The sequence below is a fragment of the Acanthopagrus latus genome, chromosome 19 (assembly GCF_904848185.1).
Source record: "Acanthopagrus latus isolate v.2019 chromosome 19, fAcaLat1.1, whole genome shotgun sequence".
In the NCBI taxonomy this organism is placed as follows: Eukaryota; Metazoa; Chordata; class Actinopteri; order Spariformes; family Sparidae; genus Acanthopagrus; species Acanthopagrus latus.
In genome coordinates this window covers 10,440,727-10,465,595 of record NC_051057.1, presented here as the reverse complement: position 1 = coordinate 10,465,595, position 24,869 = coordinate 10,440,727, and the positions used below count along the sequence as shown (strand labels likewise).

The 24,869-nt window shown below is 40.5% G+C and overlaps 1 protein-coding gene across 9 annotated transcripts in view; it reads right to left on the bottom strand.

Moving 5' to 3' along the window:
* Window positions 1-24,869, bottom strand: part of ctnnd2a (catenin (cadherin-associated protein), delta 2a) — a 253,938-nt gene that overhangs the window by 95,736 nt on the left and 133,333 nt on the right. For all 9 annotated transcript variants that reach the window (XM_037078443.1, XM_037078439.1, XM_037078440.1 and 6 more), the window contains one exon: window positions 15,710-16,010. In XM_037078443.1, the coding sequence (XP_036934338.1) occupies window positions 15,710-16,010 (301 nt within the window). The remainder of the gene's footprint in view (window positions 1-15,709; window positions 16,011-24,869) is intronic.

Genomic DNA, 24,869 nt, shown 5'->3' with positions numbered 1-24,869 from the left:
GGATAAGAATGATACCGTAAGACTTACTGTACACTGTTGTGATTACGATATTGATGATGATCATAATGAAGGTATGTACTATCTAAAAATGGTCTGCTGCATTTAAGACTTGACATTTCTCATGTTGAGAATGTGATTGTGCAACTATCATGTGCTTAGGCATGCGAACACACACGCACACACACGCACACACACACACACACACAACTTTAAAAAGCGGATTAAGTGAGACTAAAAGCATCCACTTCAAGCAGGATGGGGATGGAGGAAAGTAAGGAACAAGGAACAGAGCTCTACAATAGAAAAATCCTGTGAAGGCTCCAACATGGCCGAGATCAAGCAATATGACAGAGTGCAGACTGGGTAAAATGAAAGATGTACCATAACTATTTCACCTTTTTTTACAAGGATGATCTGAAATGTGGGTTTAATTACTAAATAAACAAACAGCTTGCACACTGCAGGACTCTAATGTCCACTTACTTATTACACCAAAGTGACGTTATTAAACTCTTCAGTCTGACTCTCAAAATGTTACTAAGAGCCCTGCAATTTGCTAGCTGTTTTTTTTGTTTACCTTGTGATTTGCTCACTTTCAGCTCAGCACCTGCCCTCTTTGGCTTGGATGTGCATCCATACTCCCATTTGGGTTTATTTGCTGCCTGATATTCACTGAGCAACCTTTCAATGACACAGATGACTGCATTCTCTAAAGTGGTATAATTTGGTAAGAAAACTTTTATTTTCCACATGTTCACCCATCCTTGCTAAATGATTGCTGGCATGAAAGTAAAACCCATGATGTAATAGGCGTGAAATTATAACCAAGCTCAAGTAATGTCTGTTTGACAGCTCTGTGGCAGCTATAAAACACCTATGACAATTTTTGCAATGCCTTTTCTCTGAAGATTTGCGATACATTTTGCCGAATATCCATGTTTAATACTCTCCTCTTCTGCTATATCTACAGTGAGGGCTCAGAAACTGAAACCATTAGCACCCCATCCTCATTTGCCTGTACTATTGATCTAGCCTGATGTAAGGATTAGGTCTGCAATTCACAAGATTCAGGCTTTGGTGTTGACAAATGGCATTTCAAGATTGCACATCAGTGAAGTCATTCAGGAAAATCCACAAAAGGTACAAAATGTACACTGGGGAAAATCAAACACAACCACACATGAGTGCACATATTACTTGTTGAGACTTTGTGCCAGTGCCCACAGAAACACAACTCAACACACACACACACACACACACACACACACACACACACACACGCACACACACCTTCATCAGGACAACCTTGTTCGATGACTCATTAATATGTTCCTCAATTCACCATTGTCTCTCTTTCTTCCTCTTTCTCTCTAAACGGTTCCTGCTCTCCTCCCTCTCTGTCTTTCACTCTTATTCCTGCTGCCATCTTTCTACTAAGATTAGTGTTTCACTTGAGTCACAGTCAGAATGAAGCATCTGCCTGGTTGACAAGACAGCCTTTATTGATATTATGAGGTGAAAGGTCACGCACGCACACACACGCGCACGCGCACACACACACACTCACCTAAGTGCAAACAGAAATGCTGACGGAAACATACATGCACTATCAGCAGGGTTATCAGAGCTAAGAAATTCCTCTATACCCTGTGGCGAGAAAAGGGTGGGAAAGACATAAACATGGAGAAAGCTAGATGGAAAGAGAAGAAGGAATTTAGGAAAAAAGGCAGGAAAGACAGGCTGCCTTGATAGACACAAAGGACAACAGGGGGAGTGAAGGAGAACTGTGTGTTTAGACACAGAGCAATGGAGAAAACACTTTGGCTGCTGGATGAATGCCTGCACCTCTCAGCCCATCATCACTGTCGAGCCCTCTCTACCTGCAGAGGTGTGATGGAGAGATGGAGAGAGGAGAGAGAAAGATGGAGTGATGGATGCATGATAAAGGAAGGTTTCTAAATTGAGTCAGCACCCCAAGGATGCCTCACAATCATTTTGTCATGACTCAATAAAAAAACTTGGACTGACTCCACAGATCACAAGCTGGAGGACTATGATCAAAACCGGCTGAATTCCCGGGACGAAAATAAATAATGAAATAAATAATGAGACAGCCAAACACCCACTTTTTACACGGAGATGGAAGTGTTTCTCCCCATAGTAAATAATTATTGTGGGGCTTCTTGACAATAATTAGCATCAGCACTGCATTATCCATGAATCCATCTTGTTTAACTTTATTTAACCAACAGGGATTCAGTGGACATGAATGCTTTTCCAGAACGTCCTAATCCACACTCACACAGTCTAATCAGGTGGGAACTGAAGAGCTCCACTGGAACAGCTGAGGGGTGTTTAATGGTCTTGCTCAAGGGGACTACAGAGGTTGGTCAGGAGGGCGGTTCAAGTGCTGCTGGTTCACTTCCCAACAGAGACAGATCACAGATATGTCTTACTCAGACAACCACAATCAAAGCCACAATGGGCAACCAACAGCTAAAAATTTCAGTATGTCCAATGATTATTTCAGCCCTCTATGTCTACCAGAGTGTAAAAGTGTAAAGTGTCAAACTTGATATTATCGGCTTATTTCAGTGCTCCTTCTCTTTACCTTGCTTTTTTTGTGCAAATGATACCACTGAAAAGCCTGAACTGTAATACTTTGATTTGGTTGAATCTCCAGATAAGGCCTTGCTAATCTTAGTTGGCTTCAACCTCTTAAATTTGCCTGGCTGAATCAGCACTGTAATCTGTTTAATAATAATCAAAGCCCACAACTGATGCCTCACATTTTACTGCCCTTTTCAATTATTCTCATTTTAAACACTAGTCTGCTGCGGTTTCAAAGCAAAAGACACATGAAGCATGGGATCTTTGGAGTTGTAGTCTTCATTTTCAAACAACCACTGTTGCTGATGAAAATCTAGCTACGTGACTGTTTCTGGACCGGCAAGTGTTTTAAAGTTTTATTCATGTTACGTTAGCTAACATCTGCCAACTTCCTTAATCATTCTCTGAAACTGACCAGCAAGTTCTAGTGGCAGGCGACCAAATGAAAGGCACAGTCAACTCGAATGAGATGAGATTTCTCTTGGTTTGAGCATTGTTGGCAATATTTGAGATAACGTAAGTAAACAACTAAAGAAAATATGCATTAAAACTACCGATTGGAAGTTTATATGTATATATATATATATATATATATATATATATATATATATATATATATATATATATATATATATATATATATATATATATATATATATATATATATATATATATATATATATATATATATATATATACATATATATATAAACTTCCAATCCCATCACACAGCATCTTTTAAGCATTTGATAGGGAGCAGATGATGTGACTAGAAAGCACCTCCACGCAGTAAAAAAAAATCAATGAAGAGCGATAGATTGTTCTCCCCTCCAGGTGTGCGAAGGACTTAACTGCGTGTTGTCTCTATCCAGATTTATCCTAACAGTGTGGGGATCAAAGCAATGGTCCTCCAGTTACAAGCCTGCAGCACTGCCCCAATTGGATAAACCCTATTTAGTTCAATGCTCCTGTGATCTTGTAAGTTTGAATATAGTCTTTCTTAGCCTTTCTTATAATATGTGTTGTGTCTCTCTCTGTTCTATTACAATATTGACAGCAGCTGCTTTTTTAAAAGGGCCTCGCTGGAGAATTTAAGTGTTCCATGTCTCCAAATGTTATTTGAGAGGTCCTCTTTCAAGAGGTAAAGTGAAAGCTCATAGGCACTAAAGAAAAAAAGTAACTTACACAGATGTAGAAAGGTAAAAACAACAGTACTGTATATGACAGAAGAAAAAGACATGAACATACAAGACATGAATAAAATGGCATGCTTACAAAAATGTTGCTTTAAAATCCTCTCTCGTCCACTTAACTGATGTTTTATCCTTATGTAGTGCTCTGCAACAAACTAGTCTCATCTCTTTAGCATGCAAAATTTAATTCTATACCAAATTTCTGTGTGTATATGTGTTTGTGAGTGGGCATGTATGTTTACTACTTGCCTTCACAGGTATTCATTATGAGATGAATACAATATTCTGGTGCTTTTATACCTCTGCAGCTGGTAGTTACTGACAAGGCAGCATGACTAAATGTAATCACATATCCAATAGCAGACTAAAATCATAATTTCAAATTAACACACATATAACAATGATCAATGAAAAGTTTCCTCACATCTTATGCATTGAGTTTACCTTTGCAGAAGTTATCTTTTCATTAAAGCGTTGCATTTCAGTTTTTTTAATATATCCAACTACTTTATTAACTTACATCATGTACTTGTGTTCTCCCATTTTCAGCTTTATTTTAGTTCTCTGGTCATTACTGAGTCCCGCTGGGTCCAATAACAAGCACTCAATGCTTGATTTCCTGCAAGCAAGTCAGCTGAAAGGTCAAGATCCCTCTCCTACACAGGAGATATACAACTCACTGACCTTCAAATCTGCAGCCCCATGGAAGACTGAGTCTTGCTCAAAGATAGCAGCGGCATGCAAGATGTACTACTGCTTGACATTAATGTCCATGGTGGATGTTAATAAAAAAAGGTAATTAAAGACAAGATACATTTCTCTGAGTGTTAAGTCGATAGTACTGACTTCATGCGAGACTGCGCTGAAGTCCAAGGGAAAATAAAATCTTGGTAGCGCTGTCTCCTGAGGGCCGTTCTACTGAGAGCACAGTGCTACACATGTAACTGAAATCTGTCAGCATTCAGGGTTGATGTGGTCTATACTCACACCAAACAGTACCAAGAGATCCATATAGAGAAGTTTTGTCTCTGCTGGACCATGTGCTCATCAAAACACACAGAGAGATCTGTGAGAAACATATTTGACCACAACTGTCAAATCAACAAGATTTTTATTTCACTTTAGTCATGATGGAAAAGACAAAGTACTCCACCAAATAATGCAGATAATAATTGGCAGATGCTATTAGCACCCAGGTGTCGGTAGCAAACAATGCTATTGGCAACCAAGGCTGAATAGCCCATTTGACAAATTAAACCAAGTCTCCAGAGTGGAAGCCCTGTGTTTGACCTATTCATCCACTAACGTAAGTTTCTCCCAACTGTCTACACTCAGTTGGGTGGGACTTATAGCTAGCATCCAATCACAAATACATGTGTAGGAAACAAGTACTAGCCAATCATAGCACAAAAAACAAAACAAAAAAGAAATTGTGGGTGGTAGTCTTGCTAGTGTGGTTGTAAATAAGCATTTGACTAATCTCCGCTGAGTACAAATAGATAGTCCGTTGATAATATAACACTGTACCAAAAAAAAACATCTGAGTAAGTCCAATTTGATTCGCTTAAATCTCACTGAATACTTTCAATGGATTCATTATAAACCACACAAAGATAAAGATCAGCTGTTGAAACTAATATTTATTGCCATATTTGGGCTTTGTCTAACAGGATAGCATTAAGACTCGAGACAGGGAGAGTATGGTTACACTGTGTTTCTTTCAAATATGAGTTAGAGAAGATGCGAGGTGAAGTGAGGCGTAGGGAGGACAGAAGATATACAGTAATTCTGCTTCTGTGACATTTTCCCATAATCCCCCCCAAATGCCACCAGTGTTGGGAGACAGCACAGTAGAGAGGTGGTGGGAGGGGGGGATGTGAATAATCTATTGCGATACTTTTGTTGAGTATGAAGCAGCTGAAAAAAAAAAACAAAAAACATAATTTACAAATCTGCACCCGATCCTGTGTTTGTGTGTGTGTGCGTGTGTGTGAAAGGTTTGATGGATGTTAATTGACAAAATGTTACTGGCAGCAATTACCATAAAAAACAATAATGCAATGATTGGATCAAAAGAACATGACAGATTTATTACCACACGCACACATTAGTCCACATACACATTCAAACACACACTCAAACAATGAGAAAATGTCCCTCAACCACTGGAACAATGAACAATCCATGCTCTCTATTCCAATTTCACTGCCTGAGAGACAAATATCATTCATTCATTCTTATACAATTAATCTGTTGATTAATTTCATGATAAACAGATTGAACACTTAGTCCACTAAAAGTCAGAAAGTCAATCCCTGAGTGCAACCAAACAGGCAGGAGGTCCAACATGACTCTCCTTCCTGTTAGGTTGCACTTGGGGATCAACACTTTTTGTCTGCCGGAAATGCTACTGCTAACGTGAGTTGCCCAAAAACTCTCTTTTTAGTAAACTCTGTGTACGCAAACAATGCTCTCACGCCCCATCGCTGAAAGAAAGCAAAGCTCGCTCAGCAAAGTCGCGACTCTTCTCTTTTCTGCACCTCAGTGGTGGAGCGAACTCCCGACCAATGTCAGGACAGCGGAATCACTCCCAGTCTTCCGAAAAAGACTAAAGACTCATCTGTTCAGACTTCACTTCAACCCCAGCATAGCATGATTCCCTCCCACCCCCCATAATGTGACAAATGTGTCAAATTGTAAGTTGCTTTAGACAAAAGCATAATTTCCCACGTTTGTTCGTGGGAAGATCTGGGTTGCCTGACATTGGACCCTTTAACTTTTTTGCTGCCTTCTGTCTGTCCTGCTGGATGTACTGACGTTGCTAGGCAATGTATGGTTATGTAGGTCATGTATCTATACATTTAAAAGTTAACCTGTGTATAGTGTGTGACTACCCACTACCCACTTCACACCTTATCTGTCTGTCTGACTCTCTTTGGTTTATCCTTCGATCTCCTAGGCCTCAGATTTAGGGTGAAGTTCACTGTAGCAGAGAAGATGGCAGACACACAGGGTTGTTATCATCCCAAGGTCACACACATATACACATGCACGCACACACACATGCCCGCACGCACAAACAAAGATAGGCCACCTCAGAAAAGGAAAATAACTACAATGGGCAATTTACCCAGAACAGGCAGGGATGATGGCCAGGGCACAGATGCATGCACACACAAACACACACACGGACACAAACGCACACGCATACACACAGCTGTGCCTCAGGGCCAAGGTTCTGGCAATGCATCATTACCCTCCCTTGGAGGTAATTCCATATCCCAGCATGCATTTCTCATGTGGAGAGGAAATTACCCCTGGGCCGTGCTGAGAGCCAATAGAGTGTGTCCTCCTATCTGTCTCTCTCCCTCCTCCCTTTCTTTTTCTTTAAATCCCTCGCTCACCCTGTGACTGTGCCCCTCACGCCCTTGCTGTCCTCCCTCCCTTGGTCTCTCTCCGAGTCACCCCGTTACCAACCCATTCTTTTATCGTTCTTTATTTTTCTTTCATTGCCACTTGATTTTTTTCCCTCTCCTTTGTCCCCTTTTTCTGTCTGATGTAGAAAGATTAATAACAAAGGACAAAAAAGGACTGACTGGCTCTCTCTACTGCTCTTGTTCATTCCCTCTGTCTTTCAGTCAAGTAGCTGTTCATGGTGAGGTTAAACATCTGAGTCACCATTCTAAGAACCACGGTTATCCCCCCAAAGGCAGAGACAAAACCATTTATGTTCTTTTGTATCCTTCATTAACTTGCAGATCTGTTTCATTAAGTGGGTCCATATACAGTGTAGTACACAGACTGTCCAGAATTAAAACACTGAGATTCACTATACTATACACATACATGACATGATTGTATTGTTTGGGTCACATTTCTACAGGGCTTTTCAAGCAATCCTTTTTTTATGCTTTTTTTTTTGCAAGAAATGAAGTGCCACAGCAGTGTGTAATCCTTGATTCGGTTTAAATCATTATTTGATAGATGGTTTCTAGGGTGATTCTGAGTACTTTCAAAGAAATACTGCATTTGTGTTGCAATACTTCAACATCAACGACTATTGAGTAAAATAGTGTAAAATTTAATCATTTAATAATATGTAATAATGTAACTGAAACATTCATGCAAATTTTAATATTATTGCATGGCTGCACTATGCACTAGTCACAGAGTATTGGTACAAGCAGGAGCAGCAGTTGTTTTACAGCAGTGGCAACAGTCTCAGACACTTTGTCTCTCTCCGTGGTACTGAAACCTTCAAACCCAGTCAAGCATTGAGTCTGTCCAAGGTGCTCAAGTATTTCAACTCTTTCTTGCTCTCTCTCTCTCTCTCTCTCTCTCTCTCTCTCTCTCTCTCTCTCTCTCTCTCTCTCAAACACACACACACATCGAATAAAATGAAATGCAAAGATTTTACATGTTTAATACCTGCATCTGCATCAACACGGTACAATACACCATGTCCCTTGCAGGCAAGGGTCTGATGCAACTGAGTACGTTAAATGTGCATTCTGTCACGCCATGTATACAAACCATGTACCGAGCATTTGTTTGGTAGTTATGGTGGACATTCTATACTTAAACTTCACAAACAAAAAACACATGATTTGTTTTTACTATGATATTTAGATGCTTCTCCATTGAAAATCCCAAACAATATAACCAACAGCAAGTAATGATGGTGTGTTTCTTACTAGCAGCTTTCAGCTCACTGACGATTTCCCCTCCAGCCAGTCGGCACTTTACTTAAGTTTATGTCGTAAGAAGAGACAGCATTGTAACTCCTCATTTTAAACTCATGAATCAACCTTTCCTCATTCATCACACTTTCAACATTAGCAACAGGAATGAAGTAGAAACAGGGTGTTCCCTTGCAACTTCACTTGCAGCTTGTTAGGACACTCCAACAGGAAATCAGGTTGATTTGTCGTTTATCAGCATGCAGTTAGGACACCGGTTGACACAGCCAAGCAAAGAACTACTCCAAGTAAACGCCAATGAATCAGTTTCCAGTTTGCTCAATAGAAATCTCAAGGGGCAGCATATGGTAAACTGAGCACTGTTGATGTGCGTGGGTCTTACTCACTCTGAGTATGATCTTATGGTCAGGACCTCACACATGTGCAGACACATAGGCTGCAAGTACCTAAATTTCCATCTAAAGCAGGTATCTCATGTGTAGAGTCATACATAAACCATATATATCCAACACAGAGCAATGCGCTTACAAACAAACAGACAAGGGCTGCGAGAAGGGAATACATGAGCTCTGTTAAACTCTCATACACACATACATAAAAAGATATTGATAGGAGTGCCCAAGTGACGACAACAGTTATCACTGCATAATAATTTTCTCTTTCTGTGATTCCGAAAACACACACAAACACAATGACATGACACACTATCACAATTGAATGTCACACATGCACGCATGCGCATGCACATGCACATGCACATGCACAGTCACACACACACACACACACACACACACACACACACACACACAGTCTCAACCTCCCTGTATTTGACACAGCCTTGGACACACAAACACACAGACCCCATTCACAGACACACACCTACAGGGTCACTGCTGACCACTGCAGATTTTCCATAAATAGAGCGACGTGTTTGGGCTGCAAGCCAAAAAGCACTGTCAGTAAATACATAGCAGTGACAATGACATGTCACACCAGATCACATCATATCAAGGTACTGTAAATAGCAAATCCATGTCAGCAGCTCCATTGTATTGAACCAAATAATGGGCACAGGGGCTATTCCTTTTACCTTCACTTATACAATGCGTGTTCTACATCTATTGTTGTAGTGATGTGGCTTTAACTCTTGGATTGCTGACTATGGTTTGCTTGAAATGGAAACCACCTTTGATCATAACAAAACAATTTTAACGTCAAACATCACAAACACTACAACCAGTGTCACAACTAGATAGATAATTTGTGGAGAAAATGTAAATGCGGGGAGTTTGAGTTGTCTTATCTTCAAGTGCCGCCTCTACATTTCAGACAGTTTGAGCATTTGATGAGATAAGTCAAGCACACCCCCTCAGTTGCAGCTGTACTGTAGTCTGGTTTTTGATCACAATGTTATAACTTTTGCTTCCTCTGAATCCCCATTTCTGCACTAACTGTGCGTCCTCCTTCATGATGTTTTTCACTCTATTTCTTGCCTCCTAATCTCCCAAGCTTTGTAACACGAACCCTTAGCCCACACCTTCTTGGTCCCTAACTCCCTGAGCTATTGTTCATCTCTCTATCCACCCAGTCCATACTCACAGACCCCTAATATGCCTTGCATCGTTCCCCTCCTACTTTCGTATTTCTTTTTCGATCCCTCAAGGTATGTCTCCCTAATTCCCTGAACAAATGTCTCTCTGTGCTTTCTACCCTCATTTAACTTTCTCCCAATCCCCTTTATTTGTTCCTTTTTCATTTCCTTCATTATTGGTTTTTGTCTTCCCTTCTTACCCTCCCTACTTTTATTGGTTCTGTGGGTCTGTGCTCAACATTGTCCTCTTCATCTCACTCCCTGCATTGTTTTTAATATCCAATTTAAGAAGGCAACTCAGTGGGGGAGAGAATCTCTTTCACTGAGAGAGCGTAAAGGAAAATAATAAATAAAACAATGAAGGGTAACACTTATCTACATTATGCTCTAACCCTCTCCTCACTTCTGCTCCTTCATTCTTCTTTTCATTCAAATCCCTCCATCTTTATCTTCCTCTGTCTAACACGCTCTATTTTTCCCCTCCTTTCTTCATTTGCCACCCTCTTCTCTGCATGTGCCTCCCTTCTTCCCTCCCTCCATCCTCTTCTGCAGCGTTCATCTGCCTCCCTCCATAGAGCTTAATCTTCACCACCCTTCTCCCTCCCCTAATTTCCCTCTCCTCCTCACCCACCTCATCCTCCTCTTCTCCTTTCTTCACTCCCATCCATTAGCAGTTATTGAGTTTTCTCTTTGTGTCGCTGTCCTCACCTCTGCTCTATTGTGCTCGCTCTTCTGCAACAGTAATAGCCCCTACAGGTAACTGTATTAGTGGCTACCATGCACACACATGAGCACACACATCATGCTTACGCGTATAGACATGCATGTAATACAGTAACAGACAGAAGATAGGCAGAGACTATGCTGGTGAATAATAAAATGACACATAGTCTACTCCTAAGTACACACTGCACACTTACACAGTCAGTAACACATACAGACATAACCTCTGCCCTCACTCAGAGTGTTCCTTGTCTCTAATTGCTGCAAACTCATTTAGCACTTCATGTTAGCTCAGCTAGATCCAATTACAGCAAGAGAGAGAGTGAAGTTTGAGTAGGAGGCCATTTAACCTCATGGCAAAGACAAATGGATGATATGATATAAAGTAGAGTAATGGATGATGTAGAAATCAAAATGTGATGATTTGAAAGCATTTTCATATACAGTAAATCTAAGTTGAGATTAAGACGACTTTCGAAACATGAAGAAAGAAAGCTGCTAAACTAAGTATAAGAATATATTTAGTTTACCAGGGAAATATTTCTTATGAAGTACAGAGGGAAAATCATACTTTATATAGTATTTATTTCATGAGGAAATGACAGGTACAAGTAAGACAATTCAAAGTAAAGAAAATAAAGTTAATAGCCTGTGGCACAGTTTAGTTATTGCTGATAATGTCTGGATTTAGCAACAAATACTAGGCATTTGTAAGCCTTTGTGTATGTGCAAAATGTATTCCATGCCCTCTAAAAATCTGGAAACATGTTGTTAGCAACAACATAATCCATATGTGATGGGCTAAAGTTTTGATACAATCTTATACTTAGGCATTTAAAGCAATGTTAGGTAACTGAACCCAAACAGCCTTCAAATCATTTTGATGGTGCAGTGTCTTGTAATAGTGTGAATGGTGTCTCTGTCACAGCCACTCCACCCTCCTTATCACTTACCTACCCTTCCCTGTGTCCAATTAATGGTTACAGATCTGGGATTGGTACTGCTATGAAAATCTACCCATTGTGTACTTTCATTTATGGCTGGCCTAAATTAACTAAAAGTAAACAGCACGCTAAGTCAAAAGCATTCTCACGCCATCAGGCTCCAGCTAGTACAGTCTGAATTTTTAAGTAGTAAGGGATAGCTTTAACTTTTAATTAAGTAAGGTTTTATGGCATTCAGCAGGGGGCATTCAACACACAAAATATCTGAACCATTTACAAAACAGTTGCATTTCTTTAATAGAGGTAGGGCGACATTTAATGTTTAAAATAAAATGCAACGGGAGGAAACACAATGTCTTTTTGTTTGTGTGTGCATGCAGTATATGAAGCTTGAAGCAGTAAGGAAGACAAAGTAATCTCTTATGTGTGCTTCTGTACGAGTAACTGTGTTAATGACTCCAATGGGCCAATAATAAACACTTTCTTGCAAGTACAGTACAGATTATGGTTTGTGTATAAGTTTGGAAACTAATTATACCTCAAAAAATAGCTTCTACATTATCTGCAAAAGCTCAGTTTTAAAAAAGTTGCGAGAAAAACTGGAATTACTTTTGATTTTTAGCTGTGGTTTGTTTTCTTAAGTATTTGTCAGTTCTAGAGGGAAAAAAAGACAAAAGGTGTGCTGATCAGCTGTGTTATCATGACTTTTATTAGTTGTTCAGTCGGGATCAAGAATATATAGATAAGGTTCGGAAAGGAAAGATTCGTATGGGTGTGATGTGATCTGTCTATGCCCCACAGGCAGTGTTGGGGGTAACTTGTAAGAAAGTAATCTGTTATTTTGTTAGTTTTTCATAAAAAGAAATCTGTTACTGGAAAAAAAAAGCTGTCTTTTCCTTTCATTTTGTCGCCACAAAAACAAAATCCCTGAAGCATTTGCACTGTTTGTTTCTCTTCTGCTGCTCAGCAGGAGAATGTCTGCCAACAGAAAGTGAGCCTAGAGTTGTGTCAGTGCGTATGCATAGCTAGCTCATTCATTGTAGCGGGATGGCAGAGAGAACAGCATTAACTTTGTGGAAACATTCCCATTAATTTTGATTTTTTGGGTGAAAAGGACAAGAACACCATCATGGTGAAATGCAGGTTGTGCTAGGAGGATAAGTGCTTGTTGTGCTGCTTTTATTGAAACAGCTGTGCCTAATACGGTGTGCCTCTGCCCAGTTCCCTGTCAGATTGCTAGCTAAATAAAGTGCTGTAAATGTCATATAGTCATTTCTATTATTAGATTGCAGAGTTAAAACACAAAGCTACACGTACAGTTGGCTACCGCTTTGCAACATGTTACTATGTTATACTGTCCAGATGTGTTACTTTTCGATGGCAGTAATCTTGTAACGTTATGTACCATTACCCAACACTGCCCACAGGTATACTACATCACTATCAGACTGATACTATCCATGTTATCATGAAAACAAAAAAGTTGATGAAACTACATAGCAGTTACATCATTTGCAATGAAAAATTGATTTAAATTCCCTAATTAGTAAAATAATGTAATTAACTTTTGAATGTTTTCACCACCTTTGTTCAAGCAGATTACTGCAAAAGCAGAAAACATCCAAAAGCTGTCATCCGTATTGCACAGTAATGAAAGGCCTACTGTACGAAAACAACATTTGATCTCCCCAGCTTTATAAATAGATTAATACATTTACAGGATTATCCTTTAATGAGCATTAAAAATTCAGGCTCTCTGATGTGCATAACAATGTATTTTCCCCTGTTTATTCACAACATTGCCATGATCTTCCTCCTCTAACTGTTTGTGTAGATACTTCTCATATGATGCTGCAATCCGTGAGGCAGTTCCTTATCTTGGTGACCTGTGCTAACCTCCTGCTTCTTCCATCTACCACGTCTCTTTGAGAAACTTATTTCTGCTTGCTGTTTCAATTGTTTATATTGTTATGGTGTGACTAATGTGCCTTTGTCACAAAACTTGCTGGTAGAGATATACCTTACAGAAAAAGAACATATACTACTGCTTTGACTGTTGCTGGATTCAGGAAGAGTTTTCTGTGTATACAAACATCACAGTGCAGACAACAAACTGCAAAAAACAAAGGCTTCACACACTTAGTGGAAGGGGAAAAAGAGGGTTTGCTTTTTACAAAGAGAAAAGGCAAAGTGCTCTGACGTGACTCACTGTGTTTACTATACACAGCCAATAACAGAAAAAAGCACATTCTGGGAATTCTGTTTCACTTGCAAATTAAATCCAACCTATAAATACTTTTTTCACTGAGAGAAAACTTTAGAGAGGATTTGTGTTTGTGTGAAAAAGAAGGCAGTCTTGAGTTGGTCAGTCATACTGCATTAATAGTAAACCATCATGGCCTCATTATAACATGCTTTGTACAGCTTTGTAGATTAGATGAATATACGTTTATTTGACGGTGCTCATGTCATTCGGTCAATCTTTCACTTTTGTTTTAAATAATTCTCTCCAATCCTCTCGCTCTTATTCTGTCATCTCTTTCTCCCTCACCCATTCTCTGTCTCTTGCTTGCTCTCCCTGTCTCCCTCCTCTGTGATTGACAGCTGCTGCTGAGACTTGATCCATGCACGTCTCAGTCCCACTTGCTCTGTAATTAAAGGAATTATACATCAAGAGTCCTGTGAAATACGTATATATAAATAAAGAGGGGAGCCTTAGCTTTTGCTTAATTGCAAAGACAAGAGGATGGAAGTGATCACAGCGCAGTCGGACTCTTTTACACACAGCATGACACAAAAGGAGGCGAAATGGAGCTTCTAAAGCAAACGGTAAGTGACGGGAGAAACACTGGTTTTTATTAGTTTTTCTCTCTTAACATGTTTGATTCATTATTTGGGCTCAACGGATATGGCTCAGAAAAAAATACGAAGAGGTGCCTGCCAAGAAAAGTTGAACCTGGCTTATGTCTTCATCTGCCAACGTACTGGGTCAGTCAGTGCATATTCCTGGTAAATTATTTTGAAAGGTAAACATGGTAATTCTGCCGTTTGCCTTAAAACAGTCTAGACAGCTGATAAAAGTATAGCTGTTGACGTCAACTTTTGAGAGTTTACAAATCCCTTCTTGTGGTATCATAAATTGCTGCACAGTGTTTTCGTACCTGATAAGCCTTCAGACTTCAGAAATTATTAGCCAGACCAGCCTTCCCCACGGATGCAAACTCATATAAACCAACAAAAACAGATAAATCAATAAAGGAAAAATGTGTTTTGTCTTTGTGTGGACATAACTGACATTAAAAGTGGTACACGGTGAGTGTGGTCAAGAACACAGTTGCAAAACATAGCGAGTTAACAGATGTAATCTAGACTTTAAACAATGTGCCACCTGAAAATCGTAAGATTGTATGTCATGAAACGAAAAGAAAATAGAATTTTATTTCATTTACTTCTGCTCAAAGCAACCACAGCTTACCAGTTTAATAAAGCTCTAGCTGGACATGTCTGTATGCATCAGCATATTTACGACTCTTAATCTCCTATTTTCTTCTCTTCTCACCTATTTTTCATCTAGGCTTTGTACAATAGGTGCAATAGCACACGTTCCTCCACAAACACCGTGTTTATTTACCAGTGTGGACATGGAAATGCTCATGGAGGCTGTAATGCAGAGGTTACAAGGGGTGGTTGGTTGTGGTGATAGTGAGAGTGTGCAACTTTCAGGAAGACAGCACCAGGACTGGAGACTCTAGTGTCTTCGCAATCTTACCAAACCTAAATCCTCTCGCAAACATGCACATGGATCATTTGTCACATTTGTCCTTTCAAAGTGCCTTGAATCGTCTTCTGCTCCATGATCTTGAGCACATTTTGGCCCAGCGAAGCCCACAAAACACACATACGGCACAAAATACACATTCATGGCCACAAACACTCCTTTTGTCCTACCTGGGGTCTTTCTGAATAGAGTCGATGGAAGGTGAACGCTGCAGGCTGCCCTCAGGTGGTAGGGCTGGTCCAGACTTGCTATAGGGTGATTCCACCACCGAGGGGCAGTACTGAAGGGTGCGGTAGGGGTCCGCCACATAGGGGTCTGAGCCATACAAGTCTCCACCACCTCCGCTTGAGGTGTAGCCTGGTCCCACTGTGGCATAGTTGTTGCTCCCACCACGGCTGTAGTTTCCTGTAGCGGTGCCGTGACTTCCTGTGCGCTGCAAGGGGGCGGAGTCGACACCAGGGGAGGAGGGAGCTATGGCGGGAAAGTAGGGACAGAGGACATAACTTAGGACCTGGTCATGGACACGCTGGGTCAGGTCTACAGGGAGGAGGAGGGGATTGAGGGAGAAGAGGAGGGCAGGAGAAGACAATAGGAGAGGCGAGGGGGAGAAGGAAAGAATGAGAGAAAGGAGAGGAGAAAAGACAAGAAGAGAGGAGAGAAGCAAAAAGGCAGAAGAGATGAACAGGTTGTTATGAGAAGACAACCATGTCTCCATTTTGACGGATAAATATTGGCCACATGCCCAGGATTAACAACAAGGACCAGTGTTCAACAGAGGGAAGGATTCAAGAGAGAGAAGAGAAAAGTCGTCAAAAGTTGAGCTGAGGTGTGATGAAAGCTTAAATACAAAATACACACAATTACCTATTACTAACTACTTTAAACAGTATTGACAATGTAGCACTGAAACTACGTTTTTTTTCTGCATCTTATAGCTGTAATAGTATGATTTTCCTCATAATACAGTAAAGACAAAGCATGATTGAATTGTTCAACTTAATTCATTTAAAATTGCATTTACTTTAGTTAATAGGAATGTGACCAACTTAGCAAAAGAAACAATATACGTGAAATATACGTGAAAATAAATCCCCCAAAATGATTTAAAAAATTACAGCCCTGTCTCCACGACAGCAAGTCAGTAACAATGTTTTTTAAAGCCATTCACAGTCTCAGCAGATCTAACCGAGGGGGGGTGACTGAGTCCCAGCAGCAAAGGCAAAATCACCCTTTGATATGCCAAGAGGCCGTAGGTGGTCTAGAGGTGGAATAGAGATTCAAAAGCTGAGAAATGTATGGAAAAGTAGTTGTTTTCCTATGTGAATTACAGTACCTTAAGCAAATGTTTCCATAACACTAAGGATTTGTAAACAGCATTACCTTGTCACTCAAATGACTCATTAGCCCGCCATGTTATAAAAAACAAGTAAACTAAGCGAATTTGTGGACAGCAAGAGGATGATTGCAGCAACTTTTCCCACAGAATGAGACAGCTGCCTGGTGAGCAATAAGGACTAAAAAAATACATGAAATAAAAACAAAAAATAAAACAGCAAGCTATCTCTCTTTAGAGTGAGATGGAAATTGAATTGGGATTTCTTCTGCGATGCAAGCAGCCTACAGGGGCACAGTACCTGTCACCTCTCCTCCCCGTCGTGTTGGAACGGCAGATCGGTGATATATCAAGGTGTTAATGTGAGTCTGGGGGACTCGTTTCTCTGGTTGTAAAAACACTGGGACAGACGGTGTGGGGGGGGTCCGTCTCATCTGTCATTACGACCAGGGTGTGTGTACACAGAAACACACGTGTACACACATGCAAAAACACCATAAATGTGTTCTTCAGGGATTGTGTGATAAATCACAGAGCCTTGAAATCAATGTGGCTGTGTGGTAGACTGGAGCTTTAACAGAGGCTAATGCGCCTCCTCATATAAAGAATTAGCCTTTAAAATGTGTGTGGATGGGAATGGGAGCACAAGCAACAACACATGAACGCACACAACATACACACATGGGCGAGGACACAGGCATTCCCATCCATCTCAGAGGACCCATAAGTGGGAATGCATATAAACACACACATTTACACATTATATAAGCCCCCTTACATGCATAAACACTGTATTAACAAAGGAATGGAGGGTTATGTGAATGTGAGTGTGTGTCCCAAGGTTGAGTGTCTCATCGTTATGTGACCAACAAAACTGCTCTTTAATACTGTCTTGAGTGGTGGCATTTACTTGACCTTCACAACCCTCTTATGTCTTTCCTTTTCACTCTTCCTCACTTACACATGTACACACACACACGCACACGCACGCCCACACACACACACACACAAATGTCTGATCTGCCCAACAAATTTTGTTCATGAGACAGATTAAACCAATCCTCAACAATAATTTTCTAAAGTTCTTATTTAAATTATTCTCACCAAATCTGGTAAACTCCATTAGTCGACCCACCAGAGGCACAAGGAGTCTTTTAGATGATGTAACCACATTAGCATATTCTTATTTCCTCTAAAATCAGGTTAACAAAAATCCTTTGCTAGCAAGACAGTGAAAAATCCCAATTTTCAAACTTTGCCATGCAATGCCCATGAGGCTAATGGCTGTGCAGGCTCCTCAACTGATGCCCCAAATTTGACAAAGATCCAAAGAATTAGGCAGGGATAGAGAAACAGTGAGGGGAGCCTGGGAAAAACAAAACAGAGAAACAGCTACGAGACAAGGGATGGAGCTGCGGTTTAGAAAAGAGCCAAACGAGAGGGCAGAGGGAGGAAACGAGAGGCAACGGAGTTAGCGACAGTACAGAGGCTATAGGAGGGTAATGATGCAGAGTTACTCCCATCAGAAGCAAATCCCAGGCTTTTCTGTACTTTGAATGGTGTCTGTACTATGCCTGTCTTTCTGAATGTCTCATTAGTAGCCCTGGCTTTAGGCCTAACACTACCAGTGTCAGTGTGCACTCATCGAGAGACTTGACACCCGAATAGGACCAACCCGAGAGCCCGAGATGTGATGGGAGAACAGGAAAAAGGAGAGGGAAGGAGAACACACGCGAAAAAATGCCTGTCTATTTATTTTCATAGCCTGAGCCCACTGACTAGGGATGTCCTTGTGTATAATTTGAAACAGGGAAAAGAGAACAAATCGATAAGGAGGTTGGTAGATATCATTCAGACAGAGAAATCCCCCAAAATGTCCTGCCCACTGTGTCCTTTTGTTTTCACATTCTGTTACTTTGTATTCAGCTTCTCCATGCCTCTTTATGCATTCCATTTTTCTTCTTCACTCAATCTTTCTGTCTGCTCTCCCTCTCTTCTTCCCCTACCTTAAGTAAATTGAGTGCTGCTGAATTTATCATTTGCTCTGGTAATGGTGTGTTCTGACTGATGACTTGACCTTTGGGGCCAGTATTGCCTGGCAAAAAAATCAGTGTGTGGGCGCCTGCTTATGCATGCATGTGTGTCTTTGTAATCCTGTCCTTGTGAGAACTGCTCGGGTTTTAGACTTTCTGGAGAAAATGGGCATTTTCGACCAGTCTTAAAAGACATCGTGTCAGTTCAAGATTAGAATTAGACTAAAAGTTTGGGATGTATTTGGAAGTTTAGGTTTGGGGTTATGGAATAAAATAGAGCTCCAACAATTAATCTGTCAATAAATAGGTTGTCAACTATTATAATAATCACTAACTATTCATGATAGTTTGAGTAATTTTGCAGTGTAATGAAAATTAATTTAAGCTTCTTAAGTAAAAATATTATTCATTTACTTTACTCCTTTATGGCAAAAACCTTAATACCTTTGGGTTGTGGACAAAACAAGACAATGCAAGATTTCATTTTGGGTTTTGAGGAATGACTGATTCAACATTTTCCAGAATTTAACATTCTGTAGACTAAACAACTAATTGAGAAAATAATCAATGGATTAATAGATGATAAAAATAACTGTTGTTGCAATAAAACATAAAAATGAGAGGCTCTCTCAAGTTGAGTAAACAAATATGCATGTGTGTGAAAGGGTGTGTCTTTTATGAATCTGCTAAAGACCCAGCATGAGACAAAGTCGCTGTGCCGTTTCATGAAATATTAAACAAATAATGAAATCTGCCTTGTGTGTGCAAACAGACACACACACACACAGGCGCACACACACACACACACACACACACACACACATACATGAAGCTCCACTAACACCTCTCACACCTAACGCTCTGGCGGCGTGAAATTGTGCTTGGGAGGAAATAAAAGGGGCGGGTGTGCCTTTGTATTCCCTCGCTTCGGCGTAGAGTAAACAAATCGCGGCTGTGCTCCTGCTGGCAGATTAGCGACGGGAAGGGAAACTCTATTAGTCATTTGACACAGTGATACCTCTGCAATTAGCCATCCGGCTGAGGGGCTGGCTAGCTCAGAGTGGGCCTGACTTTTTCTTTGGGCTGCTGAGATGAGGGAGCCCTCGCTGAATGTACAAGAGGTGGAAGAAAAACGGGAGAAGGGAGGGAGAGAGAAAGAGATAGGGAGTGAGAAAAAAAAAACTAGAGGGAGATCAAACCAATCGTCAGAGCTTTTCCATGTCCATCCTCCCTTCTCATTCTTTCATCTCTGCCTCCATTTCTTTCAACCCTACTCTGTCTCTGTCACTCTCTTTTTCTCCTTTAATCCCTTGCCCTTTTCTCCTTTCTTTACTTCTTTCTTTCCCCCTCTACATCTGTCCCTCCCTGTCTATACCTCCATCCATCTTTTCTCTTCTGAAACGCTCACTGCCCTCCCTCTTCTTCTGTACTTCATTCCCTCTCTGCTTCTATTTTTTTTGTGTCACCCTCCCTCCATCCCCATTCATTTCATGTTTTTCTCTCGCTTTCTTCCCTAACACCCTTCTGTCTCACTATCTCTCTCCCTCTATTGTGGTTGTAGTAGACTATGTGATCAGAGCTGAGGACATGTCCTTTCTCTCGACACGCTTCAGTGCTCAGCACGATTACACAAAACCCCTCAGTACAGTCTCTATTGCTCTCGCATACGCGCACTGGCATAGACACACACAAGCACTGAAACAGGGATTTACTAAATATGCAAGTGACTGACGTGGACTACATGTGTGCATGTAATATGTCTTTTTCTAATACTTTAAGGTCATGCAACTGCATTCACACTCATGCTTCAACCTTGCCTACAGCAGCCACGGATGGAGCGACACACACACACACACACACAGCTTGGATGTGGAGGAGAGTAAGGATTAGTTTCTCCCTCTGTTTATCCCTGGGAGAGCCTCCTGGCCAACACACAGCTCTTGATGTTCCTGAGCTGGAAGCACTGGAGGCCACGCATGCACACGCACACACGCACACACGCACACGCACGCACACGCACACACACACACACACACACACACACACACACACACACACACACACACAAATGCCCTGCTTTGCACTTTCAGTATCAAGTATACAGCGTTTTACAGTGTGGGAGCTGTAGGACACTTGTCTCTATGAGTCAAGGTGCCATGTCTTTCTCCAAGGGTGCCACTCAGACACAGCAGGGGCTCCGGGCCAGTGGCTACAGTTAAATGTTCATGCAGAAGGACAATCGTGAAAGTCATAAAAAGATGAGCTTCATATTTTTCCAACTGAAGGAAACCATATATTTATTCACGTAGCTACAAGGGAAACATTCTTGTATTGCATGTGCAGCATGTAAACATGTACGGAAGAAAAATTCTCATAAAATACACACTGTCATTTTCATGCTCGTTGTTTTAATCTGTATAAAGCCTTTAACAATTATTTCAGCTAATTACACTAACAATCTAATGGATGAAAGACTTGAAATTGCCTTTGCCTTTTCTACAAGGCATTATACATTAAATCTGTCTTAGTTTGCCTTGTCTTACAATAGCACACTGTTGCTGTTGCTAAGAAGATGTGCTTGTTAGCATCTGCCTGAGATTTTTTATTTCACAAGGTTTGATTTCATATGACAGCATTTCATTAATCTATGGCACAAAAATGCATAATATCTGAGAATGTGAGGACTGACAAGACACTAATCTTATGGATATTTGAGGCTCATAGTTACTACACAAAAGGATCACAGTTATTGGGAAAATGGTGGCTCAGTTTTTTTTCACCTCACGGCAAGGATTCAAAACCAACAGCTGCAGCCTTTTGTATTAAGTTTGCACTGCATCCTCGGTGTTTATATGGGTTTCCGCCAGATGCTCCTTTCTCCTCCCAAAGACATGCAGGTTAGATGGACTGGACACTCTTTATCACCCTGGTGTTATATACATTTCTTCTGCCGCATGTAAGTGTCCTCTCGCCCACTGTGTGCTAAAATAAGATCCTCACGACCCTGGATAAGATAAGTGGGTTTAGCAAATCGATGCATAACACACTTAACTTGAACAGGACTTACTAGCTTAGCACGTTTGAGAATGATTTGGTTGAAATAACATAGGGACAGAGAAAAGAGGCTAAACGGTGTTTTGCGAAACCCTCCCACAGAGGGACTGTTAACAATATCACATCATTGTGAGGCTAGATCATGTATTTGTATTTATGGTGTGACACGGAACAATAGGGGGACAAAGAGCAAACACAGAGGTAATAAAAAATGCAAGTAAAACAATAAACTGCGAATCAATGAATGAATAAAACATGTTTTAAACAGAGGATATGAATGGTTCTTTTTATATGATGAAGACAATCAATCCTTCTTTTGTTCTGACTTCGAATCTATCTATGATCTTGGAGGACGAAAACAAATGAACGCTTCTCTCTGTAGTTATGAATTCATTACTGCAGATAAAAACACTGAATATGCTAATCATGTTAACTGAGATAGCATGGGACACAAGTAGAATTGTTTTTTTGGCTGTATGTTCCTGTGCTTGCTTTATGTATGTGTCTGACCTGTATCATCAGCAGTATAAGTGGTGGTGGTGTGTGTGTGTGTGTCTAAATGTGTCTTCGTGTGTGTATCTTCGTGAGCAGCACCAACTTGACTTAAACCCACATTTAGGAAGTGCCATATGTTTTCGCAAGGGAAAGAATTTATGCTGATCTGTGGACAAAGTCAGATGCTTTGAGCTGGTAATTAAAGCTTTCTGAGGCTTCAGCAAAAACTCACTGTAAATACTGTACAAGTTTAAGCTCCAATATAAGTCACCTGGATTCAACTTATAAATTGAGTTGTTGTCCTCTTAGTTGAATAATACTGTAGGTCACGGTTTTATGGCCTGTCACAGTTAAGTTCATCTGTGAAAAAACAGACTACAGCAGAGAAAAATCCTCTTAAAATGTGGAGAAATAACTAATTTCCTTCCTTTCTTCCTCTCCTTCTTCCTCAGCCCCTCTCCTTACTTTGCTGCATTTTCACAATTTTTAACATTAAACTGAGCCTCAACTTAATCAGCATTTGACATTGTCTTTCACTGCAGAGCTGGCAGCAGCATGACACTCAGCAACCAGGCATTTAACCCGCATGACTGTTTTCACACAGGAGTAAACATTCCTTTATAAGTAAGTGTAAATTCACAACTCCCTCTTTACTGGTATTCAAAAGACAGTAGGTTCATTAAAAGACCAACAGGATCAGGAGCCAAGCTCAAATTGATCTTGGCCAAACAAACCTAATCTAATCTGGCGACAGACCGAGCCTGGTGAGTGACACACGAGAGTAACAGGGGAGATGCTTCAGCCAAAAGGTCTAACAACGCCACAGTGCTTTAGTTTACTGCACTGAGGTTTTGTCAGGTGCTATTTGATAAAGAACTGGTGATTCAGGTCTACTGAGATGCTAAACTTCCAAAGCTACGTGTTAAATAAGTCTGCCCTTTTGTCACTCACAAATTGGCAGTGATTGGTGCAAAACACTGTGATTCCATTGGGTGTTAATATTTTGTAATACTGTACAGTGATATCATGATATGTACATTTTATTTTATGGAACCATATCAGAGCAAATGTTATGTTATGGCATGTGGCTAAAAGCTAAAGAAGATGTAACCTAGAGTATGTTGCATACATATGGGTATGTATTATAAATACTGCAAATAATCAATCAACTCTAGTTGCCTAAATGCTCAAACACAGACAGAGCACTTATAAGTAATATCATAAACCACATTTGGACACGGCAAGACATGTGTTAGATGAAGGTGAGCCTTTTCAAATCCTTCCTTCCTTCTCAAAGATCTGTCACCTTTTCTATTCAAGAGGTGCACTGAACTTTTCCTGCCTCCTGGTCAGAGGATGCACGGTAACGTCACCCTCTCTCAAGTCCTTTCTTTCTTTTTCCTATTCCTCTCTGGTCTCTTGGGCTTATTTTCTCTCTCTCATTTCTCTCCTTCATCACTCTCTCTGTTCTGTCCCCCTCATTAGGATGTCAGATCTCATTACAGAAGGAACACAGCAGATTTAAGGGGGAAAGCAGATTGGTTTAATGGTCTGATGTAAAGCCTGCTTCATATTTCTTTCTCTCCCTCCTACAGTGCATGCATACCATATGTGTGCATATTCTCACTGGCAGAAGGGACCAGTGCTGTAGAGCGGCAACTTCAAGAAAAATAATCTCACTTTGGTTTCAAGTAACATTGTAACACACACACACACACACACATGCTAATGTAACAGAGGTGATACCTTGTCCTGGGAACTGCATGAATTTAACTGCAGAAACCTCATCACAAAAGTGTGTGTTCACATTTTTTTGTGATTCTATAACGCTACAGCATTCACCCTATTTATCCAAAAATGGACAGGACAAAACAATTAAACAAAAAAAAAAATCATTATTAATCCACAAAAAACAGTGTCAGTCCTCATTTAGGAGAGGAGTCAGTGAAACAAGGCTCTCGATGGCTGAGGTAGAGGAAGCACCATGTAAGTATGTAAAGACTGAAGATTATGGCAAGAATGTTTACAGACATGTAGAAAGCCCCCTTAAAACCCCATGAGGTTATTGTCAAATACACCTGGTTTACCTACAATAAACTTTAGAGTCCTTTGGAGTTGAGGCTCCTAATTTGCTTAGCTCTTTGGAGTGGATGCAGAATAAAGAACTGTCCATGGTGCTGTCTGGTTGGCAGGTGATAAGACATCAACTTTTGAACAAAACCACAGGACTGAGCGGAGTAGTGTCTCTGTAGTGAAAGAAAATGTGATGTAAAATGCTTGTTGAGCATGACACAAAATGCAAATTCCCAAGTGGCTCTGTATTATTGGTTATCTGAAGGCTCTGTTAATGGCGGAGAAAATATAACCTTGTTCGTGTGGTTTATTGATTAATGATTGTTGAAGAATTTGTGTCTG